General features: G+C 39.8%; 5 protein-coding genes across 7 annotated transcripts; 3 read left to right on the forward strand and 2 right to left on the reverse strand.

Moving 5' to 3' along the window:
- Window positions 1–2,625: 2,625 nt before the first annotated feature.
- On the reverse strand, window positions 2,626–4,223 carry LOC140801201 (trihelix transcription factor ENAP2-like). Its single transcript, XM_073156203.1, has one exon. The coding sequence runs from the start codon at window positions 3,705–3,707 to the stop codon at window positions 2,838–2,840; it is 870 nt and encodes a 289-aa protein (XP_073012304.1). The 5' UTR covers window positions 3,708–4,223; the 3' UTR covers window positions 2,626–2,837.
- Window positions 4,224–5,130: 907 nt separating this feature from the next.
- On the forward strand, window positions 5,131–7,240 carry LOC140783398 (peroxisome biogenesis protein 7). The gene is made up of 2 exons (XM_073130283.1): window positions 5,131–6,315; window positions 6,870–7,240. Exon 1 carries the CDS (start codon window positions 5,337–5,339, stop codon window positions 6,300–6,302), a length of 966 nt encoding a protein of 321 aa, XP_072986384.1. The 5' UTR covers window positions 5,131–5,336; the 3' UTR covers window positions 6,303–6,315; window positions 6,870–7,240.
- Window positions 7,241–10,128: 2,888 nt separating this feature from the next.
- Window positions 10,129–13,449, forward strand: LOC140783384 (uncharacterized). 2 transcript variants are annotated; one of them, XM_073130261.1, is made up of 5 exons: window positions 10,129–11,562; window positions 11,742–11,879; window positions 12,404–12,481; window positions 12,601–12,693; window positions 13,102–13,449. In XM_073130261.1, exons 1-5 carry the CDS (start codon window positions 10,771–10,773, stop codon window positions 13,132–13,134), a joined length of 1,134 nt encoding a protein of 377 aa, XP_072986362.1. In that variant the 5' UTR covers window positions 10,129–10,770; the 3' UTR covers window positions 13,135–13,449. The 2 variants fall into 2 exon arrangements, with proteins under 2 accessions (XP_072986362.1, XP_072986371.1); XM_073130270.1 differs by having other exon boundaries at window positions 12,407–12,481.
- LOC140783408 (multiprotein-bridging factor 1b) lies at window positions 13,124–16,796 on the forward strand. 2 transcript variants are annotated; one of them, XM_073130295.1, is made up of 6 exons: window positions 13,124–13,192; window positions 13,657–13,698; window positions 13,789–14,228; window positions 14,901–14,984; window positions 16,319–16,401; window positions 16,475–16,796. In XM_073130295.1, exons 3-6 carry the CDS (start codon window positions 14,087–14,089, stop codon window positions 16,592–16,594), a joined length of 429 nt encoding a protein of 142 aa, XP_072986396.1. In that variant the 5' UTR covers window positions 13,124–13,192; window positions 13,657–13,698; window positions 13,789–14,086; the 3' UTR covers window positions 16,595–16,796. The 2 variants fall into 2 exon arrangements, with proteins under 2 accessions (XP_072986396.1, XP_072986404.1); XM_073130303.1 differs by lacking the exons at window positions 13,124–13,192; window positions 13,657–13,698 and having other exon boundaries at window positions 13,775–14,228.
- Window positions 16,797–17,607: 811 nt separating this feature from the next.
- On the reverse strand, window positions 17,608–20,891 carry LOC140780701 (tubby-like F-box protein 1). The gene is made up of 4 exons (XM_073126414.1): window positions 20,419–20,891; window positions 19,901–19,988; window positions 18,746–18,875; window positions 17,608–18,396 (listed from the first exon to the last, which is right to left on the reverse strand). The coding sequence occupies exons 1-4, from the start codon at window positions 20,764–20,766 to the stop codon at window positions 17,841–17,843; spliced, it is 1,122 nt and encodes a 373-aa protein (XP_072982515.1). The 5' UTR covers window positions 20,767–20,891; the 3' UTR covers window positions 17,608–17,840.
- Between the last annotated feature and the right edge of the window lie 1,183 nt (window positions 20,892–22,074).

Consider the following 22,074-nt stretch of genomic DNA (forward strand, 5'->3'; position numbering starts at 1 on the left):
GTCCCGCCCAATGCCACACACCAAGCTTTATCCTGCTTTTAATTATTAAGATGATAATATATTGTATCTCTTCTCTCAATCATTGGATGATGGGTCCTGATGTCTCAAACTACGGCCCCAGAATAATTTTTTTTTTTCAAGATGCATCAAAACTCTCAGTGACCATCATCTACTCCAACTAGAAGACCAACACCACTGTAGCTTAATGGTCAATCCTATTAATCTGTAAGTCTATAATAACAGCCATGAATTTAAATCTCTCAGTAAAGTTTAGAATTAATATTTGATAACATTTTCATCTGAGTACTATATACATATAGTTTGTGTTTATTGTGAATCCGTTTTTTATTCAAAGAACTAACCCATCACATTCAGACTAGTCTTTTTGAAAATTTCAATCAGAGGGAAAACAAGTGTCTCCATGCTCCCCAATAGATTTAGCACTGCAAAGATTCCATAGACCAGAATGCAGATGGCGCATAGCAAAGGAGAAGAGAGGAGGATATTTCCATCCTTTTTCAAATTACATTGGATATATTTTAACTACTAATTCGTAAAAATAGTCATGCAAATATCAAGTTTTAATGATGCAGAGAGCCCTTTAAGATGATGCTACTATCTACTAATACTCACTGTTCAAAGCATGAGAAGAATTTTCTTACAGCAAAAAAAAAAGGAAAAAAGAAACATTCATAAGAGGAGCACTTTAGTTAGTTCGAAGTCATCCAGCCGAGCTTTCTATCTCTGAAGAAGAAAACAAACACCATAACTAAAGCACAAAGAAGTAACTCGCTAGAATATTTGGTGGTTATGTACATGAAGAATAATAGAATATATCTAGTAGAGTTCATGGAACCTCTCCAGACTATTATCAGGAAGTAGGCTTTGTTGTTCCTTCATCAATGATAAGTAATGTTACTGAAGTGAGATATGGTCAGGAAAATTCATTTTAACTCACTTTATATGACCAAAAACCACACCTGCAAAACTTATAAAAGAATGAAAAAATAAGCAATTAAAATTATGCGAAAGAGAGAAAACTACACTTGACCAAGTATCTCTGATCAGCTTCCAAATACTAACTAATAGAAGCCTTCTTACTTAAACATCTTTTGTCTCAATATTGGACAACAGCTTGTCTACCCCTTCTGACCTTTCTGATCATGCTGACTATGCAAAACAAGTTAGATTTTAAGTGACATGCGCCTAGTCTGCACAACTCCTACAGCTTCAAGCATGCTTAATAAGACAAATGAAAATTACACTTCAGAATGGGAGACAAGTCATGTGGATCAGCAGTCACAATTTAGAAGAGTGGACAAGTTATGTAGATCAACATTCACTTGTGAATGTTCCTAAATGCAAATTGAAAAGATTTGTCTACTGATAAAAGATGTCAATTGCTGTCTTTACATATAGGTAAGCTACCAAAGATTAAAAACAATGTATTCAAAAAGAAGAATAGAAGAACCTTCTTCAAGTGTTTCACATATCTTACTATGCCCCGTAAATTCCCATGATCATATTGAAGTATAAAAGTATAAGGAACAGCATGTATCCAAAAAATATTACATGATTAAAAAATCTTAGGCACTCCAACTCAGCCTAGAAAAGTTTAATCACCAAGTGTTGCCTCAGCAACTGGACATGGTACAACACTCATAAGTGATCAAAAAAGGTAACATCTTTGTGATATACTTGCTAGGACCATATCTAATCTCCAACTTCAAGGACTATATTAGTTGAACTGTCATGCTTGGGTTTATGAGATCTCTCGACCTCCTCAAATTACCTCTTATATGTTCCATCAGATCTCCTCTAACTCTTTATGCAATATAGTGAATATATCTAACTGAGCAGTTCACTGTATCCCCTCGACACCAACTTCATCAAAACTTAGATTTCCATCACATTACAATTAACATCAAGCCCCAAATTAGTTAATATAACAGATAATGTAACTGAATTACATAGGCAGATTAGTTTGCATAGTAAACCAACTTGCATGTCGTCATTTAGTTTGTTCCCCCAAATCTCTGTGGCTAGTCTATTGTTTATAAGGTTAAAATTGTCGACAAGTTATACCAATGGTTGTTGCTAAATTACTATACTACTTTCGAATTCTTTTAGCTCATGGTGGTTTGTCAACTCTTTGCTTATACCATCTCAGTGGTCAAAGTAAATCTCAGCTTTCACACTTCTTTTCTCAAACTTCCATCAACATCAAGTGAAGAAAAAAAACTATTGGACGAGCTTAAACTTTGAGGATTACAATCAACACGAAATTAAAATATTAACAGCAAAAAGTGCAACATAGGCAAATGCAATACCTCTTATAATAAGGTCAACTTGTCAGCATAATAATGAATCACAATCTGCAAGACTAACCTGAAACTCTGCCAGTCTACATCTGTAACCCTAGTATTGTTGGCATGTTCAAGAATATAATCAAATCTTGCCAGTTTGCAAAAGCACACTATTTACCTAGCAATTCAAATCCAACTGGTGTTAAACCACAAGTATTGATCTCACAACCTGTCTAGAATGTATCAGCTTAGTTGGAAATTTGCTCCAACAAGAACATATATAGATAAGCATGTCAAACTAAATGGGAGGAGACCCAGAGAAAATGAAATGTCAACTTCTAATTCAATCATTGGCCAGAACATCTCTATAATATGACTGGCTGACAGCATACATTTCAAAAGGGAGAAATCCGCATCAATGAGTTTAACAGTGCACAGAAGTAGAGTATTCAAATATACCAAAACATCTAAAGCATTACATACTATAGCAAGGTTCAAACAAGACACCAAGATCATCCCATCCTTCGTACCTCAAGAGAAGAGAATAGGAAGAGCTAGACAATATCCAAGCTCATCAGCATCAACTCGCCGGGCTCGCTTGATCTTTTCGAGCTGGACCTGAGAATCCACAAACATCTGCATCCTCTGAAGCTCTAATCCCTTGGCGAACTCCATCCTCTGCTTCTCCAGCTCCACCATCTGCTGCTGCTTCTCCTCCTCCACCTTCTCGTACACCTCCGTAAACCTCTCTATTGCCCGCGCCAGCTCCCGAAACCCTTCACCCTTTTCCTTCCTCTTCCTCTTCCTCCTACTACTACTACCTGAACCCGAAGACCTAGCCGAGGAATCCGATTCGCCCTCTTCCTTCTCCGCCGCCGCCGCGGCGGCAGCAGCCGCGTAATTCCTTAAGTAGAACGAGTTATCCACAGGCATCGCCACCGCAGGGCGCGAGTTTGGAAGCGGGAGCGCGAGAGGCGGCAGCGGCGGCGACGGCGAGGGCAAGGATTGGGTTTTCTTGGCAGAGGTAGGGGCCGCAGCGCCGAGGAGATCGTGAAGGCGAGGAAAGAAGGGCCACAGGCTCCCGGCGGTGCCCCCGGACGCCTCGACCTTCGCTTTCTCGACCTTGTACTTCTTCTTGAGGGTGTCGATCCGGTTCTTGCACTGCACGTCGGTGCGCGACAGTCGCGTCGCCCCGCCAGGCCGCGAGTTGACGGCGGAGGCGACCTCCTCCCACTGCTTCTGCCGGAGGCTGCCGCGGTTGACCTCCAGGAACCGGTCGCCCCACGCCTCGATGAGCGTGGCCGTGGCCCCCTCGCTCCAGCAGTCATCGCGGTACGGCATCGCCGGATTCGGCGGGGACCGCCTCGGCGGCGCCGCAGTCGTCTTCTCCCTCAACTCCATCGGATTCCTCTCCCTATTCCGATCTCTATTCGAAACCCTAGCGCGCTACTCTGGCTTCCGAGGGTTCGATGGTGGATATAAAGGGGTATCGCGCATGTGAAAGGTGGGGGAAGTCGCCGGGGGCGCGCGTGCGCCGACGTTTGGGAGGGATTAACGACGTCAGTTACGTCAGCGCGCATCGTGACCGTTGGTTTTCGCTCGCGGGGGAATTTGACGGCGGAAAAGAGGGGCGTTACACGACGATCTGCCGGATCCGGAGACGGACGGGGTTAAGGTTCGAAATGACGAAATTGCCCCGGGGACCGCAAGCGAGAACGGAAGGTGCAGTCAGAGAAGAGAGGGGTAACGATGGGATTTGGGAAAGGTTCCCTTGTTTCCCTCGCTATCGGAAGGGGCAAAAGACGGCTAGGCCCCGGTTGGATGAGTTGGATAAAGAGGAAGGATCGGAGATTTTCTCTTTATGAAATATAAGGTTGATGATATAAGATTAACGTTAGGAGGAAATTTCTCAGGGACTCAAAAGCTTTATTGTTAATAATTTAAATAAATAGAATGTGAAAGAGATTAATGTACTCGTAAACACACATAAATTCATAGTTTACTGGCTTAGATTTTCCATTTGAATGTTAATATCTCATATTTAAGAGTAAAAACGAATTAGATAGTGTTCGATCCCTATTTGAATCGATATTTTTTATTAAAATATTGATATTTGATAAATACTAAATTATGATTAAATCTTAAATAGGTTCAAATACAAATATTTAATTACCTATTTGAATCCTCAGTTAATTAATAGGAAAATGTGGCTTATGAAAAGAATGAAATAGCCAAACGATTATAACAAAAATAATTAGGAAAAATAGGAACTCCAATGATTTACTAGTGGATTCTGGGTATATAATACCGGAATTTCAAAACACATATCTTTGTCATTTTCGAATATGCTCCTAATTTATTAGAGAGTAGGGCTATCAAGTTTGACAGGCAACTCGGGCTTAGCTTGGCTCGGTTAGAATTGAGCCAAGCCTCAGTGCTAAAATCGGCTTGAAATTAATATCGAATTGAGTCTGAGCTAGAGCTGACTCACTCAAACTCGGCTTAATAGACTTGGTATAAATGGGGCGAGCTAAACCCCAATCTCCTAATTTCCGCCTCCTCCTCCTCCGCCACGGTGCGCCTCATCCTCCTTCACCAAGTCACCGCGGTGCTACCTCCTCCTCCTGCGACAGCGGCAAGCCGCCGCGGAGCCCTGCCTCCTCCTTCTTCTTCTTCAGCTCGGATAGGGCTCAATTTAGCTTGGTCCAATTTAATTTGAATGAGACTTAATGATAGACTCATTGTAGACTCGGAGCACTCGATCTAAGTTGAGCCTTAATTCCAGGACTATTTTACACCATCTTTAGGAGGGATGAGATTTTCTACCATGGTCGGGTCAACTAAAACTCGTAAGATATTCTCACCGAAGGTCACTGCATCCCCTCCTCATCGGGATAAGGAATTGGGGCTGGTGCATCAGAAGCAGCGGCCTCCGAACTAATCCAGCGAGAAGGTATTATAAGAGCGAATCAAGAGGAGATCGTTAGATCGATTGAACATTCTCTTAGATTTTGTCAAAAAAGGGCGGCGATGCCGGTGTTCAAGACCCCGTTCAACGGCTACGCGGTCCGCTTCAGCCCCTTCTACGAGTCCCGGCTCCTCGTCGCCACCTCCCAAAACTTCGGCATCCTCGGCAACGGCCGCGTCCACGTCCTCGATCTGCATCCTTCTTCTCCTTCCTCCCCTTCCATCAGCGAGCTCGCCGCCTTCGACACCTCCGACTGCATCTACGACGCCGCCTGGTCCGAATCCCACGACTCCCTCTTCGTCGCTGCCGTCGCCGACGGCTCCCTCAAGCTCTTCGATTCTTCTTTGCCACCTTCCAACAACCCCGTTCGCCACCTCCACGAGCACACCCGCGAGGCTCACTCCGTCGATTGGAACCCCGTACGCCGAGACTCCTTCCTCTCCTCCTCCTGGGACGACTCCGTCAAGCTCTGGACCCTCGACCGCCCCACCTCCCTCCGCACCTTCCGCGAGCACTCCTACTGCGTCTACTCCGCCGCTTGGAGCCCCCGTCATGGCGACGTGTTCGCCTCCGCCTCCGGCGACTGTACGCTCCGTGTCTGGGACGTCCGCGAGCCCGCCGCCACCCTCGTCCTCCCCGCCCACGATCACGAGATCCTCTCCTGCGATTGGAACAAGTACGACGACTGCGTCCTCGCCACCGCGTCCGTCGACAAGACCGTCCGCGTGTGGGACGTCCGCGCCACGCGGGCGCCCCTCGCCGCGCTCGCCGGGCACGGGTACGCGGTGCGGAGGGTGAAGTTCTCGCCGCACCGGGAGAGCGTGCTCGTCTCGTGCTCCTACGACATGACCGTCTGCATGTGGGATTACCGAGCCGAGGACGCGCTCCTTGCCAGGTACGATCACCATACCGAGTTCGTCGTCGGGGTCGACATGAGCGTGCTTGTCGAGGGGTTGCTTGCGAGCGCTGGGTGGGATGAGCTCGTCTATGTCTGGCAGCATGGGACCGACCCGAGAGCGATGCCGTGAGAATCTTGCCCTGGTATGGTGTTCTTGTTGCAGTATCAGTTACAGAATAATGATGAGTTTGTCTTTGTCTGTGATACTTTTGCAATCTGAAAGATCTGATTGAATAGCTTTGGATTGTGAAATAGTTCACTTCTGTTACATGATGCGTATATTAGTTTCTTTCTGTCTCAAATCTAAATTTTAATCTGTTAGTAGAGTAAGAAAAGGTTTCTTCTTTCCTTTGAGTTTGAGAGAATTGTGACTCTACTGGAAGTTTGAGCGATATTTCAATAAATTTAGCCTATGGGTCTTTTATTCTTTCTTGAATATCTCCATTAAAAATTAAAAATCAGTCTAAACTCTAATTCTGGAATTTCAATGTGGAACTTAATTGAATTTTGAATCTAGTGGGTTGGGAATACCGGAACAGAGTAAGAGCAACTGAAAAGGGGCCTAGGTGAAGACAACTTTCAATAAGGCATGGTCTCAGAGTTAGTTTTTGCCCAATTAACAGTGTGATTATTGTACATCTATATCTTACCTTCAGCTTCAGGACAATGAGACTACAAGAGATGTCTTTTGTTGCAGGAAACCTTCGAGATAACAATAATATATTGTGGATAAGTGAGCAGACAAAGAAATGGATAGAGAGGAGGGAGAAAGTCTCATGGCAGTTGGATTGAAGTAAACAGGTGAGGAGGGATTTGTAGGCAGTCGTGGTCTCTCTATTCAATTCGTGACGATCATAAGTGGAAAGTTCATATTCTTCAGTCATTGATAAACAATTTGAAATAGAGTCAATCACGCAGTCTCTTATTCTCCACTTCTTTTCAGTTTGTTATTCTGCTGCCAAAACTTCTGCCCTCTCATCAACTCTGCTATGCCAAGTATAATTTTTTGACACATGTACTTTATTTTGCTTTCCAAGATGTGCAAGTAAAGAATTATTCATCTTGCAATGTGCTTCTTTATATCCTTATCTTCCACCAACTTCATGTTATTGCTGTCACCCCCACAATATGTAGTATCTACTAATTATTTAGGGATAGTTTTATTTCACATCTTAAATTATCACTCATTTTTAGAATGATCCCCTCAACTTTTTTTAGTATAGACCCCCTAAACTATCAAAAGTACTTTAACGTCGTTGACATAATCGATAGATTGGTCAAATTGTCCCTCTACTTATAATGGCAGGATAATTAAGTAGCTTAGCTGATATTAAATATTTTATTTTTTTAATTCATTTTCCTCTGCCCTAATCTCCTTTCTCTCAAAATTCTTTCATTCCTCTCCTCTCCGTTTCACCTGATATCTCCTTCGAGCACATCCCATGCCCAACCCATGCACCTCCTCTCTTTTTCTCCTCCTCTCTTCTTCTCCTCTCTATATGGCCGTGCTCCGGATTCTCTGCAACAATCCCATAAAAAATAAAACAACCAAGGAGAAGGGTGCAAACCCACATCCCCATCTCTATGCCCATCCCTCTCGAGATCTCAATCTCTAAAAGGAAGAAACCTAAGATTATGAAGAAAAAGGCAAATTTGGGTCTTGAAGAATTTGATGAGAAGAGGTTAAAGGTTACCACTTTTTAGCTTTCTATACCAAAAGGAAGAAAATTCTTGGTGACAGGTTAAAGTAGAGTTCCACCTAGCAATCTTTCTTTCCCTACCTGCCTTGCTCTTGGCACGCTTAGCTTCAAATTGATCAAACAATGTTTTTTCTTTTACCTTCTCAGCTTTAGATATGTGAATGCTCTCCATCAACACTCTCTTATTCTTAAAGACATTAACTTTCACTTTCTCTTGTACTTTTACGCTTACCATAACCAGAATGGCGCCCTTTTCTCTTGGCCTCCAAGGCTCGCCTTGCACAAGATCGTTAGTGAATTCTCATCAATTTCTTGATGATGAATCCATCCTTCATAAGCTTTTGGATATTCTGGCATGAGTTGGCCATCGAGATCTCATTAACCTCATTGGGATTAAACTAGAACTTGCCATGGCCGCACGTGAGAACGCTTGTGGCGAGACGCTTTTATTACTTGAGCCATCAGCGCCTCTCCTCGATCTTGATGTCGATCACTCGATTTGGTGGAGGAGAAAAACAAAAAGGCAATGGAGGGTTCTCTCTAAAGTATTTCCTTGAAGGAAAGTTGCTAGTTTTTTCTTCTGTGAGCTATTCCTACTCATAGTTGGTTGGATGATCAACCTCAAGATTGGAAAAAATTAGAGAAGGTGGTGGGATGCAGCAAAGAAGAGGAGATGGATTTTGGTCATGATAAAAGCTTATTTTAAGTTATCACCTGCATATAAAGGTATTCTAACCATTTAGTTATCATGTGACTAGCACATGATAATTTATAGACGAAAGTAGGTAACAAATCCCTAACAAAAGATATAAGTGAGATATTTTTGATAGTTCAAAGAGTCTGTACAAAAAAAAAGTTGAAGGAATCATTTTAAAAAATGAGCAGTAGGTCAGGGAGTGAAAAGATAATTATCTTAATTATTTATGTTGTTATAGTTCAAGCATTCCATGCTCCCATTAATTGATGTCAATCGAGGTAAGTTATCGTAATCAAGAAAGATTTTGATACCCAGAATAGATGAGAATACATAATTTAGTCGACCATGGGGCTGTTCAATTCAACTTTTAGATCCAAAAAGTTCTGCTTGGGGAGGCTGTAATTATGTATATGTTGTTCCTGAGTTTCAATTCTTGTTTTATAATATCAAAGAGTCTTTGGAAGGATTAGAGTATACTGGACTGTTAGAAACACCAACTCAGTGAATATGTAGTTTTATATTGGTGGAACAATGTTATTATATCTTTTCATTTTCACTTATATTTCACCAGATCCTAATCGAAAAGCAAAATGTGCAAGACTTCACCTTTCTAAATCACCTTGGAAAATTGAATAAGGTGAAGATAGATATTTATGACTTTCAATGAACCACTAGGACTCCCCTGCCTTCCTCTCTATTTTCTCTTTTGTTGTGTTAACCAGGTGTGCCTCCAAAAACTGATATGGCTGAAAATTGCCACATCCATCTTATGACTTAAATGAAGCAACACAGGGAGTGGGAGTTGGATTGTCACAGACTCATATCTGTTTTTGTCATCAATTCAAATATGTTATGTCTAGAATAAGACTCAACTAATTTTTCAGCAATACTAATGTTTCATATTGCTTGTTGTCGGGTTATTTGTACGTTTGAGATGAGATCCCTGCAGTAAATATATCAGCATCTGCTTCTGCAAGAAAGGTATACTCTCTAGAGGAGCTTTTAGATAGTCACTCTTTTGGTTGAATGAGGGAAAGCTGCAACCTCTTAGGTGGTAACTCTATCTATCAACTAGCCTTATTTCAAGCCAATATTATGTTCCTCTTCTTTTCTGATGTATATATACTTCATCAGCATTCGTACACTATTTTTGGAGAAAACAGCATTGCTGCACTGTTGTTCAAGGGTTTATGTAAGTTTACAGTTGATGACAAATTTGTGAGTTCTGCTAGGAGCCTTATCAAATACTAAGAAATGATTCAATGTTGTTGAAACTTATGGTGCTGTAGAATAATGAATATCTATTTGGATGCTTGGAGTTACATTATTTCCAGTGTTGGTGATAATTTAGACTCCGTGTTGCATCACTACACCAGCAATTATCTTTGTTTTTGTGGAAGCATATTACTAGGCTAAATGTGCCTTGTAAGAAGCTTATGTCAGTGGATTTGGATAAAGAACAATTTCTAACTGACTAACAAACGGAACCCCAGAATATCCTGCCATTAGATTGCTTGTGGATAGGCCTTTGAACAGCATCCATAAAAATCTTTGGCTTCGAGGGTGGGTGTTAGATATCTTTTTTCTCAAAAGAGTCAATTTCTGGTTATATAGGTCGATGGTCATATAGTTCGCGAAATTCCAAGTAATATATGATGGATACCAGAGAGCACCTCTAATGGCCTAAAATCTCTTTCTGTGCATGTGTGCAACTTATTTCTGGTAATCAGTATTTGGTAAGAGAGGAGGGAATGTAATAATAATATTTCAATCAAATCAATACCGTGGAGATTTGAATTCAGACACGCATAAAATATTTTAAAAGATGGCCGTGGGTCGTGAGCGGTCATCTTACCGTCTAACGCAACAAGACGAGTAATAAGACAGTTTATTATTTTTAATATATATATATATATATATATATATATATATTCATAGCCAGGTTCGTACCGGATCTAATCGAGTGCTCTTGTTGACAAACAAAAACCGAACCTGAACCTGATAGGCCTGTAAGTTCGACAACACGAGCCGGAGATTAGGAGAGTCGGGAGGTAGGGGTGGCGTCACGGCACTGTGCACTTACTAGACGCGTGCGGTCTCGTCGCGCGAGCCGAACCCGAACAGCCGCAACCATAAATGGAGGCCTGTTTTGGCGGTCACTATGCCCCTTCCCTCCCTCCCCTCCCCTTCCCCTCTCCGATATGGACCACCGTCACGTATCTCCCGCCTTGCAACGCCTCTGGGTCGACGAAGTCCTACATCTCCACTCGCTATGGCATCGCGGGCCCCCTCAGCAAAACCCTAGCCCTAACCCCAGTCTCCGACCGACGAGCTCTGCGGCATTCAAAATGGAATCCAAGAAGAAGAAGAAAAAGAAGAAGAAGAAGCGCGAGAAGAGGGATACGGCGCCACTCGAGGAGCCGCAGCCGTCCTCCGGGAAGGAATGGCCCTTCGCCCCGGAAGCGGAGCCGAAACCCTTTCCCGAGACGTGGAGCGACGTTGCGCCGCCGCCGAAGCCTCGCGCCTCCGCCGAAGAGGCGGGGCATGCCGCCGCAATCTGGATGCAGCAGGGCGGCTTGAGGGCTTGCGAGAAGTTCTTTTCGAAGAAGGACGACGAGGATGATGACGAGGACGAAGAGGACGGAATGGATGTGGAGGATGCCGGGCAACTGGAAGAGCTCGAATTTTTCCTGGGAATTTTTGAAAAGGACGGGGCTTTGAGGGAGTACTACGAGAAGAATTGCGAGAAAGGTGAGTTCTACTGCTTTGTCTGCGAGGGGATCGGTGTAAAGAAGGGCAAGAGATTTGGGAGTTGCGTTGGACTCGTGCAGCACTCAAATTCGATCTCCAAGACGAAGAGGAGAAGGGCTCACCGGGCGTTCGCTAGGGCTATATGTCGAGTTCTTGGGTGGAACATGGAGAGATTGCCCAGCATTGTTCTGGATTCTGGTGTCTCTCTTAGCCAGTCATTAGCTAAAGCATCCGATGCAAAGGTGTCCTTTTTATCATGCTTATGACTCTATATTCCATTGTCCAGAATCTTGTATACTTTGGAAGATAATAATCCTTTTACATAGGAAGCTTGTGTTGTCTTCCATTCACTTTTTTTAAGTACAATGATCTTCAATTTAGAAGTAATTTAATTGGTATAAATATAATTTTGGACAAGCAGGAGATTCCACAGAAAAAGGATTCAGGAGAAGTTTTTGAGAACAAAGAAGAAACCTGTAAAGAGGTTGTAGAGAAAGTTGGTACTGATTATGATGTGGTGGAGAGTGTTGAAACAAGAGAAAGTGAAGATTTACCAAGTGTAATGTCTCCTCTACTCTTCTTCCATCTACATTCTATATATAAATGTTCATGATTAAAAGCTAGTTGGTACTAGTGTCAAATGTTGAGGGCATATTACTGTTTGAAACTATGTTTCACTTTGCCTAAACCAGCTGGCTTATTGTTATAATGTTGTAAGCATGACTAATGTATATTATGGTTGAGTATTACTTGTTCCTTTGCTCATAAGCCCTAACCACTGAGCAAGCAGAGTACTCCAGTCTTTTTCATATTTAGCTTCCAAAATTCTAGGTACTTAATTGTACTAAAGAAGTATGAATCCTTTTCGACTTAAATGGATGCTTTAACTTCTTAACTATTTTCTGAAAGTTTTTGCTATGAAGCTCTTGCACTAAAGGATGACTATTCCTTGCTAATTATTATTTGTGTTAGATAAATTTAGCAACCTTATTATAGATAATCTGATCTGTTATAACTGTTTCAGTAATAACACCGTCTTGGCAACTTCGTCCATCTAAAATATTGTATTCATCACATATGAAGCAGGAAAATTTGCAGGAGCAAGATTGTGCTGACTTGATTGATTGCATGCAAATAAGGGAGATCATGGGAACGCAAAATGTATGTAATCATGAAACTTGCATTCTTTTGAGTGTTGTCTAGTGTGGAGATTCTATCATTATGGTTTCCGTTTTGAGATATATTGGGTTCTTCGCGTTTGACTTCATCATGGCATGCAGGAAGAGGATGTCACTGATATTAGAGAGCTTGCTGATGAATCTGCTAAGGGCCTCGATACTGATAGTGTTAACCTGAGGGAAGAGTTGTTGGAGGTAAAAAATTTAATTCCATATTTCCTACTTTTATTTGTCTATCCATCATATGATATAGAAAGTTATTCAGAATGTGCATGATACACGGCTTATGTCTGATTTTCTATCTCGCTCAGTCAGTCTTAATTGACAAATGGAGGAGCATGTCTTCCCTAGAACTAATAGTTGTCCCTGTGCAACAGTAGTTTCAAAGATAAAGAAATGACTATAGATATTCTTAACTAATGAGAGAAATTTGCTTTACCTTACTGCAATAATCAATTATCTTGTGTGCGATAGCGAACTGCTTATTTAGTGTCGACCTCTTGCTTTTTCCTTGAAAATTGATATACTACTAGTTCTTTCTGAGTTCACTTCTAAATTTTGAGTAAAATAATTATGGTTAGCACATGCATTTTTGAAATACAGGAGAACAAAGAAGAAAATAATAGTGCTGACTAATGGGGACATATACAGAATCAACTGCATTGGATCATCAAGAGACAGAGTGCAGAACATTGTATATTCCAGCTCCGCAGTCTATATTTTCATCACTCATTTTTGCCGTATTATATGTTCAGCATCGCTTATGAGATGTAGTTTCTATTTCACCTCTGCTGCTTCAATCTCAAGTGACCTATATGAGACACTATGACTATGTGGTCCTTGGCATTATAATATCTTTCTGTATTAGTCAATCTAAGATTACGTTTTTGAGTAATAATTTTGTGCTTATGCTTTGGTATGGAAAGAATATTTTAGGCTCCCTCTGTTTAATCTTTGTCCACTTGAGATTAAGAACCTCTTCCTTTCTCAGGGATCTCAATTTTGTCTCCTATTGATGTGCTTTCTTTGTTTAGTACAGCATTACAAAATTTGCGATTCATAATGCATACGGGAACTTCAGAATTCAAATACATGTGATGTTTTACTCCATGATGAAATAAGGATGTCTGAGCTAAAATATTTTATGTTGCCTTATAGCTTGAATTGGAAAGACTATCCTTAACTCCTCAGATCATGATGGTGAGTTATTTATTGTGTCCTTGTAAATTACTTTTGATAAGTTGAATGTTATCTTTTAGCACAAATAATTTGTCAGGTATAAATCTCCAGGAGAGATTCGCTGGTAGAGAAGGATTTATCCTCTTCTAGTTCTAAGATGAGGTGGCCCCCGCCGTAACCTAGTTATCGGATTCGGATTTAGAACCGGTTTCGCCCGTTTGGCTATTTATATAGATAAGAACGAAGCTTGCCCGTAAAGCAAAAGCAAGAGATTTGTTTTTCTCCTTCTAAAAATCTCCTCCGACTCCGCGCGAGCTTTTCTTTTCTTCCCCCAAAAGCCCCGCGACTCGACCGCGATCGCAAACCCTAAATCGCCTAATCCGATCGATCCAAAAGGAGACGGTAGAGGATGGCAGGGATTGGGCCACTCACCCAGGACTGGGAGCCCGTCGTGATCCGGAAGAAGGCCCCAAACACCGCCGCCAAGAAGGACGAGAAGGCCGTCAACGCCGCCCGCCGCAGCGGCGCAGAGATTGAGACCGTTAGGAAGTGTATGCAATCTCAATCCCTCTCCCTTTTCCTCTAACCGCTCGCTTTATCTTTACTTGATAGAAGATGTTATTCTTTTCGATCGATATATGCGAAGAAATTAGAGTCATATGATTAATTGTGATTCGTCTCCTCTGGCACCAAAAATCTAGTGTAAACTTAATCCGGACTTGATTGGTTGACGTTAGCGTTAGTTTTCAATGATGAGGAATTTATTTTCTGATACCACGTTAAAACGTTTCTGTTGGCCTTTCCTTACTAGTTCTTCCATTATTCTGTGGATCAAAATAAGTAGTATAATATTAATTGGTAGCGCTGCTGCCAAAAATCTAGTCCGAGTGGACATAGATACCTAAAATAATTAGGTTAGATGCTTACAAGCTGAGAGTTGGATTTCTCATTCCCTTTATCCAACATTATCATTGATAAGTGGATGAGGGATTAGCTTAAAGTAACTATCATCTGTCATCACTTACCACAATACTATAAATTACTTCAGATGATTAGATTTCTTCTGACTACTTCTGTAAGGGGCTAAGGGCTTTCATCCATTCAGCATGCATAGTTATCATGGCACAGTTTAATTAGGGATTTCTTGTCATGATATATTTTGGCTAGTGCTTAGAATTTTGGAATTTATAATTTTTGACTCTGTTTTATTTGGTAACTTGCAGCTACTGCCGGAACAAATAAAGCTGCTTCTAGCAGCACATCACTGAATACAAGGAAACTAGACGATGAAACAGAGAATCTTTCTCGTGAGTAACTTATTATATTATAATCCATACCTTGTATCCATCTGCTTTCCTATTGTTTAATATGGTTATTCTCTTGTACGATATAATAAACTCTGAAAGAGATTATGGCATTGCATGTTCACATCTCTAATTTGGTTTTAGTTTTTAAATTAGCCGCTATACCCAAACCGAATATTTGCTAAAGTAAATACTACGTTCCCTCATGTCCCTATGCCAAGATCTGTGGTAAAGGGAAGGCCAGTGGCCTAATTTCTGGATCTCAGGAACAGGTCTGCCAGAGTGGTCCTTTTATAGGATACTGAGTGATTCTTTCTCTAATTGGAACTTGAGGATCATTAAGGTTACATTAGAGAAGGAATAGACATATATATTCTAAAAGATTTTGAAAAGATTCTAATATGGATAAGATTTGGTCTCCAAGATTTATATTTAAAGATGTCAAAAAGATTTCAATATGATAAGATTTGGTATCCAGTAAGATCTATTCCATAATAATGGTCATGTATTATGATAAGATTTTGAATTGGAAATAGGATATCCTAATAGCCATATCTGATGCAAATTTAACTTAAAACCCTTGTCTACAAGCTGATATAACACCTAAAACTTGTCAATCTGGATATCTACCATATCTTTGTTTAAGTCAATTTGATGGTTGGCTGTCATACTAATGAAAAATAAACTTATAACTGAAGACAAACTAGTTTTGCCTAACTGCTGATCGAACAAAAATAAAGTCATAGTTTGATGCTTCCATGGCTACATCAAGTCTTCACATAAGTGGAGACATCATAAACAATTGAAATGAAGAAAGTGACTGATTTGGTTCTGTCCTTCATGTGATTGTCGTCTGGTGCTACAAACAGCATAATCACGTAGGACGCAACATTGCTTTTCCACTGATGGCATCACCAGCAGTTCCTCAACTAATGCATTGTTACGAAATTCGGAAGAATTATGTTTACCACTCTTTGACAAGGCTGTATATTGTTCATTTTGTGTAGACTAGTTACCTCTTCTTTTTTCTGACAACTACAGAACCATCCATGAGTATCACAAATTTGGATAACCTTTCTAGTTATCTGTGCTGTTGGCATTTATTTCCGGTACAGTAATTACGACGAATTAATTCTATGTTCATTTTGAAGTGATCACCCTTCACACTTCCTCAGCTGAGGAAAGAATGGTGGTATTTACATGTTATGAGTATATGTTGTACAATCATCTACTATATAGTAATTTCTTCTGATCCCCTTGTTAAATGTTTTATGAGTATATGTTGTACAATCATTTACTATATAGTAATTTCTTCCGATCCGGCCTTGTTTAACTAGATGAGCGAGTTCCGACAGAGCTGAAAAAGTGCATCATGCAAGCTCGAATGGATAAGAAGTTAACACAGGCACAACTTGCTCAGGTAACTTTTCTTGTTCACAGGTCTGATGTGCTTGTTGTTGCTCTGTACTTACAAGTATAGTATGATGTCACAGTTGATCAACGAGAAGCCACAAGTGATTCAAGAGTACGAATCAGGCAAGGCTATTCCCAACCAGCAGATCATAATAAAACTTGAGAGGGCTCTTGGCGCGAAGCTGCGTGGTAAAAAATGAGAAGCAATAGAGATGGAATTGCCTAAAGGAGCCTCTGGTTATGCAAGTTTTATGTAGTATCTTTCAGTTTGACCAGTAACTAGCGTAAACAATAAAGTGATAAACAATGGAAGCTAGCATTGTCAAGAGTACTTGTTCTGTGAAAGACTGTACTATGTGTATTGTATAAAATATGCGAATACAAATGCCTAGTACTAAGTCATTTTTCTCGCTTGTCTTGTATGTGCTTCTGGTTGTTTATGCATTCACAGTGCCAAAAAATATCATTTCCCAGGAGTTATTTGGATTATATTACTTGTTCAATCTAGTGTACTCAGGTTTAATGACCTTGACATGTAGTTTAATGGATGTTTTTTCTTTACATATTTGAGTCAACTAAATGTACATATCCAGCGAAGTGTTCCCGCAGGCATTTCCCAGCGTATAACAGCCAATTTATGTGTCAGCTACTGGAACCTGTTAGACTACATCCTTGATCGTTAATCTCAAGAGAAAATACAAATAGCAACCTACATTTTGACTTTTAAAAATAAAGTCATTTTTTTATTTATAAATATAGCCCATGTACTGTCTGATAATATTAAACTACACCATAGCATTTGATAGATAGATGTAAATTAACTTGTCACCGTGACTTAATTCTAGAATCAAATTTAGCCTCCAAAATAATCTGGAGATTAACCAAAACACGAATTCACAATAAAATATAATCAAATTAAGCCTCTAAAATACTAAAATCATAACCGAATACTGAATCTCACACAATTGAACGAATCCAAAACTAATGTTATTTATTCTTACAGGTCATATACTACAAAAATAAGAATAACTTAAATATATATAAAAATATATTCTATTTTTAATTCAATTCCCTCGGATGTTTGTTAAATTAAACCTTTTAACTCAAAGGTGTTGCTCATATATTTTTAGCTAATAAAAGGATTTAATTATAAAATAATAAAAAGAGAGGACTTTATTTACAACATAGTTAAATTATAAGATGCTATCTGTAATTTTGTGAAAATAATCCTTCCCGATTAATCCAGGACCAGGACCAAATGATCACCTAGGTCAGGTATAATGTATCACGAAGGTAAGCACTTTGTTCACTGTTCATAGTGCATGCCACCCAGTGGTAGCCATCTCCGAAACTGCTGAATAGAGTATTTTACAGGAAGAGTGGAAGAGCTTACCAAAGAGAATTTAAAAAGAAAAATTATAACATCTATCCAGCAGCGGGATGCTTCTATTCACAGGCAAATTTTGTGCCAAAGCTGGTTAAGCAGATAGCAAAAGCCTGGAAAGCGGAGAGTGGTTCCCGGTAATCCATGGTGAACAAATCATCTCCAACTTTACCAAACTGAAGTAGCACAGTCTCTTCATCTCCTACCCCATCTGGTTGACTTGGATCCATCATAGCTACGAGCTGAAAATTCTTCACTGAGGCAACTGTCACCCTACCGTGAAAGTTCAAGCACCAGCATTGTAGGTGATCATGCCATCTTGGAGCTTTGTTCTTCAGAACTAATGATCCCATGCTATGGCTCTCAAGCTGTGATTCTTCATCTGAAGTTCCTCGCATCGAATGACACTGTAGTATGCACTGCATTCTTCGAGGGCCTCTTGTTTTTAGAAGATTCAATTTGTAAGATACCTGACCGATTTCAAGATTATCAGCTGGGACCTGTGGACTGATCTGCTTGCTGAAAAAACGGCGGCTTGCCTTAATGCTTGATGCTCTTGCCCCGTTGAATAGTGGGTTGCCATCATAGATTGTAAACCTCATACCCAGGAAATCTGATCTGTGAAAAGATGAGTGGCAATAGCTTAACATCAAGAAAGGCATATACTTAAGCAGATGTGTACATTATCACAGTGAATATCCCAAAGGTGGTGTCTTCTTGCAAAAAAGAAAAAGAGGGCTAGTCACATAAAAGTGATATATGAGTTACGTGCCATCCTACTAAGATTGATGTCTTTGGTGCATGTGCTGGTGATGATAAGCACATCCACCAAACTTGAAAGCACAGCTGTCCCCTGATAGTTCTTATTTGATGTAGTATGATAAGCCTATTCCAGACTCTACTTCCAGTAAGGAAGAGACCGAGGAGATGCTGGAAACTGTGCTACATAAGTGTGCATAAATAGTACCTTAACTTTCCCACATATGCGTTACTTCCTTGGGTCGGATCATCAGCATCAAGTGAGATTATGTACTCTGTATAGGCACCATATTTATACTTCCGCGCTGCTAAGAGAAACTTCCCCTTATCCATGAATGCTGCACCAAAGAATGGGTAAGTTGACTTGAGGGAAAAAAAATCTAAGAGGAAAGCCCTAAGATATATAAGTAGTAGTCATCGATAAAAACACATGAATAATCACACACCTACATATGCACGAACTATTTTCACAGTCATCATTAGAGCAAAACAAAACTCAGAAAAATCAACATTTCAGTATACAATATCACAAATCTGAAGTGTTTTAAGGAATTGCATGCCAGTATTGAACGAGTAACTTTCATATCCCAGTGAACTGAACAATGAAAAAGTGTGAACTAATCTCCTCAAGCCCCATCAATTAAAGTATCAAAGCATTTAAGCAAGCATCTCAATAGACTAGGCCTCAATCAAGTAGTATAGGCAACAAGTAGAGATCATAATTTGCCTTACTTTTGTAGTTGTTTCTTCCTAGACTAACTGTCAGCTTTATTGAAATAATTCTAAAGTGAAAACAGTGATGTAGTTATAACAGCCACAATTCATTTGTCCAGTATTGAGATCAAAACAAACTTCTACTAGGTTATTCTGAAAAATGAGATTATTATAATCTGGTCAGAACTTATAAGAGGGTGAGTTGTATGAACATTACAAATCAAGGCATGTAATTGAAGACTTTATAAATCAATACCTTACACATGCTCTAAGGCTAAAACAAGAATCATGCCGACAATTTTAATCATCCGTCTTCTTATTCATAAAAGCTTACTCCTTTGGTCGGCAAAGACGAAGAGAGTAGGAAAAAAGAGATTCATAACATTCTCCTTCTATGTTTTTAAATGGCTCAAAATATCAGTTTCAATCCCGAAAACCGAAAAGTCCCTGAATTTCAGACCCCAAAATTGTATGTACTAGATATGACCGCCTGATATCAAATTTTCATCTTTGTTACATGCTACGTCACAGGATCAAAGTCAAACTTGGACGCTACTAAATTCAAATGTTATCGTTTCTTCACAGAAAAAAGCAGCAATAGAAGACAAATAGGTTCCTAGAAACAAGCACTTGGTCGCCATATACTTACTCTGCGTCAAGCTGAGGTAGAGATAGAAGGTGGAGTTCTTCTTGTTCCTCTTAATAAAACACTGGATCGGAAGGTCCCTCGTCCCAGGCTGCCATTAGCAACATAAATCAATTGAAATCCCTCTTAAACTTTCCAAAACAAAAGAGAAAGTGCAATATGAACAGAATAAAAGTAATAATAATTAAAAAAAAAGAAATTGAAAGGATTGAATACAAAGTACGTGTGGTTTTTGCGACCTCTAGAAGCGGCCTTACGCGCATAGTTTCATTGTATTTCATCGTTATTAAATAATAATAATAATAATTTTAAAAAAAGAAGTTACTGAATAGTTTAGTTTGGCATAAGAATTTTTTTCGACCAATTTCAAAACTAAAACTTAAACAAGTATTCCCATCAAGATAAACCCCTATTTGGAGCTCCTAAGGTGATCCATCTCAAATGCATTCAAAGAAGCGATCTTGAAAGGAAACGAAGCTAAACAATTAGCAAACAGAGAGAAGAAACCCTAACTAATTTACCTGCTTGAGGGAAGAAGGGAAGGTGATCTTTCCGGTCTCTCGCGGCGGCCCAACCAGGGCGATAGCGATCTCCCGCCACCGCCGGCACACACACGCGCACGACACAAGGCTCTTCCGCCGCGGCCACCTCTCCTCGCTCGCCTCCACCCTCCTTATGATATTAACCATCAAATCTGGGAGCATCCCCGCCCACCTCTCCTCCTCCTCCCCTGCCGCCGACGGCGACGCACCCTTCTCCTCCTCTCCTCCGGCGAATCTCGCATCTTCCTCCAAGATCTCCGACGAAGGCGAGATCGAGCGGCGAGATGAGAAGCTCTTCCCCAACAGAAACGCCCATCGCTGCGACATCTCGGATGAGAAGAAGAAGAAGAAGAAACGGATCGGGGAATCGGAGGGGAATCGGAAGACTTTCAGCTCCAGCAACGGGCCAGTGCCGGTTTAATCCAGGGAGAAATGTTTTCATTGAGCTTGATAAGAGTTTTTGACCAAACTACCGGCCTTTTTATTATTATTATTTTTTTTTTTTTTTTACAGTGTTGTACTGCAACTCAAAATTATTACAAAATGGAGTCTATTTTATTGCAGTTATAATAAAAATCTAAACTAATTAGCATCTTTAAAAATACTAATCAGTTTAGTATTTTTATTATCAGATAATTTTTTTCTTAACTACTAAAATATTAAATTAAAATAATTTATATACATAAAATACTAATTAATTCAGCGTCTTTAAATCAAACAAAAATGTTAATCATACTTAAGAATAAAAACAAAATTAGTTCGGTGTGTTTGTTAGAACTACGATTAAATTAGATGACATTTGATAATAAATTTAAGATGTTATTTATTTTGGTAAAAAGAAATTGTAAGAGAGCTATTTTGGTCAAAAACTCGCTTGATATTACCACTCCTTCTAGTACTGTAGTGACGTGATTGATGGCGATGGGAAATTGAAACGCGAATGGGAAGTTTACGAAGGAGAGCGCGTGGTTTATCGCCGTATTTAAGGAAAGGGTTAATTGTGGATTAAATATGGGGACTCTGCTCTTCTTTGACTGCTACCTGGTTATGAATTTGACGTTGATTGGATTTGAATCTTAATCTAATAATTAATTGACAAATGTATACATATCAAATAATTAGAGGTTGGTCACATGCATTAATATTTTTCTTAGGGTTATATATATATATATATATATACTTTCCTTCAACTTTAACTTAAAATGAGATAAATAACTTATATGATCCTGTTTTCATTAAATAGAGATGTGTGTGAAGCCGTCGAGTTTGACCTACCAAAACTCTTCATTTCCTCATGCTAATAATCATAATTGTGATGTCTCAACAACAATCGTCTTAGAGTTATCTACTAACTTTCATTAGTTTTCTAATCAAGTTGCTAATAGGTTAAGCCCATCAAGGACAGAAGCGGAATTTCCCCTCTACGTGAGTAGAGTTTGTTCTATCAGGGTTACTAGCTTCTTACATGCATACGAATACTCTGGGTATTTTTCTAATATGCGAAGTATTTTTGTGCCGTAATATAATTATCTTTAGAAAAAAAAAATGGTTTAAAAAGTAAATTAATTTTTATTTTTTTAGAGGAACACAGCAGTAAATAAAATAAAGTTCAAGAATTAAAAAAGTGATTTGCGT

This window comes from Typha latifolia, chromosome 1, assembly GCF_019914945.1.
Source record: "Typha latifolia isolate L0001 chromosome 1, TyphaL0001v2, whole genome shotgun sequence".
NCBI lineage: Eukaryota > Viridiplantae > Streptophyta > Magnoliopsida > Poales > Typhaceae > Typha > Typha latifolia.

Excerpts from the sequence above, each read along its gene's own strand:
- LOC140801201 (XM_073156203.1), bottom strand. The coding sequence starts at position 3,707 with ATGGAGTTGAGGGAGAAGACGACTGCGGCGCCGCCGAGGCGGTCCCCG.
- LOC140783398 (XM_073130283.1), top strand. The coding sequence starts at position 5,337 with ATGCCGGTGTTCAAGACCCCGTTCAACGGCTACGCGGTCCGCTTCAGC.
- LOC140783384 (XM_073130261.1), top strand. The coding sequence starts at position 10,771 with ATGGACCACCGTCACGTATCTCCCGCCTTGCAACGCCTCTGGGTCGAC. Across the intron at positions 11,563-11,741 it reads CTAAAGCATCCGATGCAAAG|GAGATTCCACAGAAAAAGGA; the intron begins GTGTCCTTTTTA and ends TTGGACAAGCAG. Across the intron at positions 12,482-12,600 it reads AGATCATGGGAACGCAAAAT|GAAGAGGATGTCACTGATAT; the intron begins GTATGTAATCAT and ends CATGGCATGCAG.
- LOC140783408 (XM_073130295.1), top strand. The coding sequence starts at position 14,087 with ATGGCAGGGATTGGGCCACTCACCCAGGACTGGGAGCCCGTCGTGATC. Across the intron at positions 14,229-14,900 it reads GATTGAGACCGTTAGGAAGT|CTACTGCCGGAACAAATAAA; the intron begins GTATGCAATCTC and ends GGTAACTTGCAG. Across the intron at positions 14,985-16,318 it reads TGAAACAGAGAATCTTTCTC|ATGAGCGAGTTCCGACAGAG; the intron begins GTGAGTAACTTA and ends TTGTTTAACTAG.
- LOC140780701 (XM_073126414.1), bottom strand. The coding sequence starts at position 20,766 with ATGTCGCAGCGATGGGCGTTTCTGTTGGGGAAGAGCTTCTCATCTCGC. Across the intron at positions 19,989-20,418 it reads TCCCTTCTTCCCTCAAGCAG|CCTGGGACGAGGGACCTTCC; the intron begins GTAAATTAGTTA and ends TGCTAATGGCAG. Across the intron at positions 18,876-19,900 it reads CTACCTCAGCTTGACGCAGA|CATTCATGGATAAGGGGAAG; the intron begins GTAAGTATATGG and ends TCTTTGGTGCAG.